The sequence below is a fragment of the Coenobita brevimanus genome, chromosome 78 (genome assembly GCF_032717465.1).
Source record: "Coenobita brevimanus isolate Jiangsu-jjx chromosome 78, ASM3271746v2, whole genome shotgun sequence".
Classification (NCBI taxonomy): Eukaryota; Metazoa; Arthropoda; class Malacostraca; order Decapoda; family Coenobitidae; genus Coenobita; species Coenobita brevimanus.
Window position 1 is genome coordinate 25,334,078 of NC_137031.1, and position 9,535 is coordinate 25,343,612.

General features: G+C 39.4%; 1 protein-coding gene across 1 annotated transcript in view; it reads left to right on the top strand.

The window, feature by feature from the left end:
* Positions 1 to 9,535, top strand: part of LOC145408759 (1,5-anhydro-D-fructose reductase-like) — a 104,708-nt gene that overhangs the window by 82,523 nt on the left and 12,650 nt on the right. Inside the window, exons 6-7 of the mRNA XM_080279414.1 lie at positions 3,977 to 4,093; positions 8,253 to 8,339. Coding sequence (XP_080135540.1) covers positions 3,977 to 4,093; positions 8,253 to 8,339 — 204 coding nt within the window. The remainder of the gene's footprint in view (positions 1 to 3,976; positions 4,094 to 8,252; positions 8,340 to 9,535) is intronic.

Here is a 9,535-nt window from a genome sequence, read left to right on the forward strand (position 1 = left end):
GGCCAACCTGAGTTACCTGTTAGCGGTGTACAATGAGATTTGGGTGTCTCGCACGTTCTCAAACTCATGGCACTACGCGCAAGTCATACCGATACCTCGCCGTGACGGTCGCCTTACGAGTCCCAGCTCGTTTTGACCTATTGCACTAACTGACTGTCTATGTAAGGTCTTTGAACGTATGGTTAATAAAAGGTTACTTTTTGTTTTAGAGTCGAAGGGTGTGTTAAATGATCAACAGAGTGGATTCCGTAAATACAGGTCCACTCTGGATCATTTAGTGCACCTGGAGCATTGCATAGCCGAGGCTTTTGCCAATCGCGAATTCATGATAGGAATTTTTCTGGATATTCATAAGGCTTTTGATATGACCTGGCGAAACAGAATACTATGTAACCTCTACACTTATGGTTTAAGAGGTAATTTGCCCATTTTCCTTCGGAACTTCCTTACTGACAGAACGTTTTCTGTCAGGTTACCCTGTAACGTAACTTCGGACATATCTGTCCAAGAGAATGGGGTACCACAAGAAAGTGTGCTTAGCCCTACTTTGTTCAGCGTTCCCATTAATGACATTCTGTCGTCTGCTTCCGTCCCCAGGACACTTAGATACTCACTCTATGCTGATGATTGTGCAGTGTGGCACTCTTCCCGCAATGCACAATCCTCGGCACAGCAGATTCACCTGGCACTTGAATCTGTTCAGCGTTGGGCCGTGGAGTGGGGATTCAAATTTTCCGTCCTTAAATGTGTCAGTGTTGTTTTTACTTGTAAACTTAACGTACTTCCTTTGCATTTAACTTTAGATAATCAGCCGATACCTTTTCAAAATTCTGTCAGATTCCTGGGTCTACATTTTGACAGTAGGCTCAGTTGGAGAACACACATTAATCATTTGCTTGCTTCTTGTAGTAAAAAAGTAAACGTCCTTAAGTTTCCTTTTGGCAAATCGTGGGGAGCAGACAGAACGTCTTTATTGATGGTGTATAAGTCCCTTATCCGTTCTAAGCTTGACTATGGCTCACAGGTGTATGGGTCATCATCGGATGCTGTCCTCCGTAGACTGGATGTGCTTCAGAACGTATGCTTGCGTATATGTCGCGGAGTCCTTCGATGTACTCGTGTGGAGCAGTTGGAAGTGGAGGCTAATGTGCCTCCCCTCCGTCTATGATGTGACCACCTGTTATTTTCTTACGGTATCACCACCCACCGTAAACGCTCACTTGGCCTTCCAACCTGTTGGATCCTCCTACAGTGGGAATACCTGCTGTATCCGGCCCTCAAGCCGGTGGCTGTGAGGCTTCACTTCCTCTGTGAGGCGTTAGGGTACGACTTTTCTAATGGGGATCAGGTTTTAACACCAAAAATAGCGCCCTGGGAGTCACTTGCTACCACAGTAAACACTGACTGGCTCCCCATCGCAAAATACAAGGCGCCGGAGGTGGAGGTACGACAGTTGTTTCGGATGATCCTCATTAGACATCTAGCGTCATTCCACTTGTACACTGATGGCTCTAAGATGGATGACTGTGTGGGTGCGAGTGTATGGTCTACGTAGTGCTGCATCCGTTTTCGCTCGCCCCCCCATACGTCTGTATTCGCTGCCGAATTATTTGCCATAGATCAAGCTATAGACTTTGCTTTGCGTTCAGATCACAACAGTTTTGTCATTTTTTCGGACTCTAAGTCCACCCTTCAGGCAATTCATTCATGTAGGACTGATGCACATGAGGTCCTGGGCCGCATTATCAATAAGCTGCACACATGTGCTAAATCCTTCTCTCTGATCTGGGTGCCTGGTCATTGCGGTATTTACGGCAATAAGCAGGCTAACGTACTAGCTAAATCGGCTGTAGAACTCGAGAAGACTTGGGACGTTCCTCGTGAGCTACAGTCTAGTCTCTCTTTCGGAAAGAAATCAATTAATCTTCTGTGGCAAAGTCAGTGGATCAACCTGGCAATTCCATCAGTCAAAAGGACCATATGTGACTGGTCCAGTTCCTTCCGAGGAAACAGACGGGAGGAGGTCGCTTTAGCCCGCCTCCGCATGAATTCCGCCCTAATAACACATATGTTACCATATATTAACAGACAATTTCCACTGCGTTGTACCACCTGTGACGCGGTGTTATCCATTAGTCACATCGTTTTGTACTGCAGTAGGTATGCTGGGGAACATACTTCTCTGGCTGCCTACTGTAGGACAAATGCACTCCCTTTCACACTTGATTCTGTCTTGGGTGATGGGGACGTTGGTGTGACTAATAAATTGATGACTTTCCTGAAAGAGACCAGACTGCTCAGAGAGTTGTGATTTATTTTATGAACTCGGTTGTGGTTTCCTTATTTATATATATATATTTTTTGTATATAGGGATATGGTTTTTGTACATATGTAAGTACGTCAATACACGTTTATAGATTTGTGAACAGCAGGAGGTTACATTTATATAAATGTGTATTATTTTTTCTTTTGTTCAGGACCAGTAAATTTGTAATTGTTCTTTTTATGTATTTTCTTTGCATAAATTTGATAATTATTTGATTATTTTGTAGTAGTATAGTAATGAGTCTACATGTGATGTGTAGATGGAAGTATTTGTCCTGGTACTATCCATGTATACTGATGTATTCTTTATTACTTATTATGTTTCATAATCATGAATAATAACTTAATATTGGTATGAAATAGATGCAAATATTTCATATCATTATTTTGGCTTTCATGATTATTGATTCTTGCTGGCCTAATGCCCCTTCAGGGTGATGGCCATTAAAAAAAAAAAAAAAAAAAAAAAAAAAAAAAAAAAAAAAAAAGATAGATCCTGGTTGTATCTGGGTAAACACCTCCCGGTGTTTCTTGCCAAGTAAAACCTTATGAAAGTAGGTACTTTTTAAGTTGACCTTATGACAACATATATATATAGAGAGAGAGAGAGAGAGAGAGAGAGAGAGAGAGAGTATATATATATATATATATATATATATATATATATATATATATATGTATAAGTTTCGCTGTTTGTAATTTAGACTAATACAGTTATTAAATTATCATAATTTTTAAATGTTATTGTTATTAGTTCATTACAGTTGTAAAGGTGTTTGACTGAAATGTGAGCGTTTGAATTTGGTACGTTGAGGTTACTGAAGAGACTGAATCGTAACTCAGTGGCACAGAGTACTCCAAAATAACTTTAGAATATGCTATATTTATGTCATATATCCATTCCATATGGCCTCAAAATGATCATGATATTGGCCAAAATGCAAAATTTTCCCGGGGAGGGGGCTTACAGCGCTCCCCTCCAAACTCCCCAGCTGTACGGGCTCTCTACTCTCGCCAAAGTCATGGGCTGCACAGTTAAAAAGATAAGAAAAAAAGTCCCCCCCCCCTCATCAACTTTCTGGGTACGCCAGTGGTCGTAGTAGTAGTAGTAGTAGTAGTAGTAGTAGTAGTAACAGCAGCAGTAGTAGTAGTTGCAATCCCAGGGTCATTTGAACGTTATCCTGGTGACTTCAGTTTGAGTGTCCTCCTCCTCCAAGTAAGCATCCTTCTTTGGAGGGATGCGGGGGAGTTGAGAGACGTTTTTATAACCGAACAGCAGTGTAGATCTGTTATATCAGTGTCGTCACGAGAAGGTGCCTCACTCCAGTGCCAGAGGAGGGAGTAAGAATAAAATACAAACATGTAATCGGTGTGAAAGGGTTAACAATAGGATGGCGAATTGAACAACATCAAAGGATTATCTACTGAAGACAGGAATTGCGTCCTCCCCTACAAGGTTACACGCTTCCACCAGGGCCTATAATTCTTAACAACACCCTACCACGTCTAACACGAGACACCCTACCACCTCCAACGCTGATGTCCACTGTTTACAAATGCACTTATTTATTTATCTATAGTTATTTATTTATTTATCTAGCCAATTCTTACACATCTGCTTATCTCAATACTTAATTCTTCCTTCTGCAGCTGCCGCCCAATGGGATGTACCCGGAGAAGGTGGAGTTACAGCTCAGGAAGTCCCTCAAAAAGCTCGGCCTCACATACGTCGACCTATACCTCGTTCACATGCCAGTTGGAATGAAGGTGAGAGAGAGAGAGAGAGAGAGAGAGAGAGAGAGAGAGAGAGAGAGATTCACAGAACCTGAGATGAACCTAAGTTCACTAATTTTTCTCTCAGTTTTAATGAAAGTCTGTTTTTTATGTCTGTCTGTCCATCTATCTATCTGTCTATCTATCGTTCTATCTGTCTGTCTGCCTGCCTGTCTGTCTGTCTGTCTGTCTATGCATACATCTATCTATCAATAACTATGTCTTTATGTATATTTCAGTGGAAAGTTCTCTTGAAGACAAATTTGACTGCCACCTTGGTGAAGGAATGATGGAATTTTTTGATTATCTGTTTCAATATCCTTTCTTCCTTCTTATATTCTGGATGCATGTGGGCTTTATAGTATAATTTTATGCGTTGGTCATCTTGGTTGCGTCTGTTCTCATTTCCCTGGTACAATTTTCCTAACTCCTTGTTTGCTGTTTTATTAATGCCCCGGTTGGATGGTCCATTATTGACAAGTACCTGTGCAGCTCGTTAAGTTTCCTGATGGGTGGTATTCAAGTACTCGAATGTCTGAGGACCATCCTGATGAAGACCTTGATGGTGGAGTCCTTTTATTGTTGGAGGCACTAATTCTTTCCAGTTAGGCATAGTCCGAAGTTGGTTGGTTTCACATGACACTGGTGTGTAATCTGGTAAGACTTTGTTGGACATGCACACTTACTGTAGAAAGGGGAGCTTGCCCTCTCTCTCCGATTCAAAAAGGAAATTTAGCTGTGAAATCTCTTTGTAATTTCTCTCTCAATGTCGTCACCATTTCTTCACTATTAACTTTGACAAAGATCTTGCCGAAGTCACTGACATATGTGGCATCTAACCTTTTACCTGTCTATATATCTATCTATCTATAGTCTTGCCAGGCAAAGTAGTACCAACGTTGTGATGTACAGTTTTATTAATCCAAACGTTTCGGAGACACAGTCTCCATCATCAGTGGATCTACAAGTTTAAAAGACAATAGTCATCGGTCACTGTCAGGAGAAATATAAAACCTGTGTACAAAACATAAACTTACTTAAAGAAGAAGAAAAAATAAAAAGAGAGAAGCGATATAAAAAGGGGTAAAGTATAGAAGTAGTAGGTTTAATCCTTACAAAATCAGAAAATCAGGACAAAGGCTAAATATGCTAAACATATAAAAAAAATAAAGAAAGAAAAAAAGGAAAAGAGTATGAGTTGACTTGTTAAAGTAGTTAATGCGTGAATAGTGGGGTAGCGCTAGTCGAGTTATTGAGACTGGTTCGTATTTTATGAATTAGGATAGATTCGGCAGTGATGAGGTCAGAGTAGGACTGACATGAGGTTAGTATCCGAAAATCTGCAGAAGAGAAAGGGTGTTCAGAAAGGTGAGAATGCTCTCTGATAGAAGAATAAGAGGGTTTAGAGAGGAACCTTCCAGTCTGAGTGAATTTACCTTGGTGCTCAGGAATTCGGTGGAGCACCCAACATGAGGTCGACCCCACGTATCTAGCAGGACAGCTAGAACATGAAAATAAATAAACCACATTGGACCGGAGGTTAGTTTGGAGACAGGATGAATGCTTAAGAAAGCTACCTATAGTGTTTTTGTTTAAGATTATCTTAAAATTTATTTGTGGATAACAATCACGGAGAAGTTTGTTTAGTGTTTTCCTAATTTCGTAACTTAGTCGTACTATCACCTACTTTATCTTTACTACTAAGTATTAAAGATAAAGTAGGTGACAGTACGACTAATAGTCTGTATGCTTCTGGCTCAGTTCCTGGTTATCTCTATGGTCTCCCCAAAGTTCATAAACCTAATACACCATTAAGACCCATCATTTCATCTATTGGTAACTTCAATTATAACACAGCAAAATTTTTGGTTCCCCTGATCATTTCCCAATGTACAAATATATATACGGTTCAAAATTCTGCAGAGTTTGTCAAGGAAGTCACTTCTCTGAGATTTGATCACACTGTCACCCTGGCTAGCTTTGATGTAGAATCCTTTTTCACGAATGTTCCCTTGCATGAAACTACTCAGCTCATTACAGATATCACCAGTATTTTTACTGTCACCTCAGTTGGCTTGGACTGAAAATCTTTTACAACCTGTTGGAGATAGCAACCCACCAATCCCTGTTTACATTTAATGGAAAACTTTTTACTCAAACAGATGGAGTGGCGATGGGGTCACCACTTGGTCCTTCATATGCTAATGCTTTGCTTTGTCACCATGAACAAACTTGGCTTAATAATTGTCCCATTGATTTTAAACCCATTTTTTACCGAAGGTACATGGACGATACTTTCGTTATAGTTCAAAACCCTGCTGATATTCATAAGTTTATGGATTATATAAACTCCCAACATAAAATTTACTCATGAAGCTGAAAAAGATAAACGCCTTCCGTTCCTGGACATTCCAGTTAACAATCACTCCTCTCATTTATGCACGAGTGTTTACCGGAAGCCTACTTTCACTGGCCTAGGCACAAACTTCCTCAGTTACATCCCGTACAGTTTTAAGATCAACAGTATTACAACGTTGTTCAACAGAGCGTACAATTGTTGCTCCTCTTGGATTACTTTCCACTCCGAAATTTTTTTCTTAAGAACCTGTTTTGCAAATAATAAGTACCTCATCAGTGTTTTCGAGAAACTATTAAGCAGGTTTTTATATTCAAAGTTTTCCTCAATCAGGTCTGTTCACACTGTAGATAAGAAGTGTTTGTATATCAAGATTCCATACTTAGGTTCATTAAGTTACGAAATCAAGAAAACACTAAACAAACTTCTCCGTGATTGTTATCCACAAACAAATTTTAAGATAATCTTAAAAACACTATGGGTAGCTTTCTTAAGCATTCATCCTGTCTCCAAACTAACCTCCGGTCCAATGTGGTTTATTTATTTTCATGTTCTAGCTGTCCTGCTAGATACGTGGGGTTGACCTCACGTTGGCTACTCCATCGAATTCCTGATCACCAAGGTAATTCCACTCAGACTGGAAGGTTCCTCTCTAAACCCTCTTATTCTTCTTTCAGAGAGCACTTTCACCTGATCACCCTTTCTCTTCTGCAGATTTTCGGATACTAACTTCATGTCAGTCCTACTCTGACCTCATCACTGCCGAATCTATCCTGATCCATAAAATACGACCCAGTCTCAATAACTCGACTAGCGCTACTCCACTATTCATACAGTAACTACTTTAACAGGTCAACTCCTACTGTTTTTTTTTTTTCTTTTTTTTTTTTATGTTTAGCATAGTTAGCCTTTGTCCTGATTTTCTGATTTTGCAAGGATTAAACATACTACTTCTATACTTTACCTCTTTTTATATCGCTTCTCTCTTTTTATTTTTTCTTCTTCTTTAAGTAAGTTTATGTTTTGTACACAGGTTTTATATTTCTCCTGACAGTGATCGATGACTATTGTCTTTTAAACTTGTAGATCCACTGATGATGGAGACTGTGTCTCCGAAACGTTTGGATTAATAAAACTGTACATCACAACGCTGGTACTACTTTGCCTGGCAAGACTAAGGTTCCCAAGAGGAAGATTTATTGCGGATATATATATATATATATATATATATATATATATATATATATATATATATATATATATATATATATACATACTGCATATATGTGTGTGTGTGTGTGTGTGTGTGTGTGTGTGTGTGTGTAAGGAATCGTATACGTATGGAGACGCTTGTATTTGAATATCCCTGTCATTCCTGACTGTACAGTTAGGAAAAACACTCGTCTAATATTTCACCCCCTGTACTCAGTTTTGGTCGCTGGCCATTATTTCCATGCTGAGAGAGGCGTGGAATGTCTTCTGACCATAAATTGTTTTCTTTGGTTGGATGCATCATAAAGGAAAATCAAAGACGAGCTTTAATTTCAAAGCAGACGCAGTGAAATAGCGAAATTTTGTCTCAAACTGCACATCCTTTCTTCATTTATACCTGCCTTTCCTTCACTTATCCTTTTTCTATATATTTTCTGTACTCTTTCTTGCAGACATAGCTCTTTGGTATTTGGTTACTTGCAACATATGAAATTATTCCTGTTTGTCCGCTATGCGTATCTCTTCCATACAAGTTTTTTGTTTCATCAGACATATTTCTTTCCATATTTTTTTTTGTACTTACAGAGCAAGGACGACGACGACTTCTTGCCAACGGATGAGAACCAAAAATTTATTTTGGACTACGGCACTGACCATATTTCTATCTGGAAGGTCAGTACGAGAGAGAGAGAGAGAGAGAGAGAGAGAGTCATTACTATCTCCATCCTTATCATTAGCTCTGTCTTACTTTTTGTCTTCGTGATTTTCGATATTTTTTAATTCGTTATAACCTTCACAATCTTTTCGTTGTATTACAAATTATTTTGGAACGTCCGCAGCGCCCCTTGTTTATCGATATGTTCGTTACTCTATACCGCAGCATCCTCTGGTGTGTTTTTGAAGTTATACTCTGTTCACTTTGCCTTAACCAGAAATTACCATCCTTCCATCTTGATTCCTGAGATGTAAAACGAGAATAACACTAGAATATGATGCGAGTCACGAAGAGTACAACAGAGAGGATGTAGAGCTACATTATTATCTTTTCCCGCCACCGAGCTACGTGAAATAAGCAGCAAAAGAATGAAAAGTAGGGCCAAGTTACTGTGACGGAGTATAGTATTCTGGAATTAAAGTGATATAAATAGATAAGCAGCAATGTTAACTGGTACTGTACGAAATAAATCGCCTTCAAGTGGTGACACCGATATGACCAAGTGGCTCAGCTGCCTGGCCACAAACATCTCACTTCCCTCCCTATCCCTCAAAAGGATGATGGTGGACTGCAGATGAAGGTTAACTTAAGCTTACAGTCCTCTGGTTGCCTGGGGATGCAACTACTACTACTACTGCTACTACTACTACTATTTTAATCGTCATCAAAATCCCTATCATCATAATCGTCACAGTCTTCACCACCTTTAGCTTCATCACTCGCCGAATATAAAAACGCATTATTTAAATGTTTTGCTCAAGATTCCATGAGTTTACATTTGTCTTTGCTCATATGGAGATTAAACACTTCGTAATTACAGTGATGTGAATACTAATGAGACAGATTAGGGATATCGAAACTGTTACCTTGCCTTGGAAAATTGTTCATTATAGAAACCAGTTAGGATTCTTTACAACCCCAGATTTATTAAGGGCAGGAGACCGATATACTTCTCCGGCAACTCTTTATATGACAGAAAAAACGCGATATCTTCTTGAGGGCTTGACGTGCTAGATAAACATGTAATCTATCAAGTGAGATGGAAAGTCCTGGGGGAAGGCCAAAGCAAGCAGTTTTTTATTATTTCTGAAGAGCTGATAGGAGATAAATGTCAGATAACATCTTTGTCAGTGGGAGACGAAGATAAGCCCTG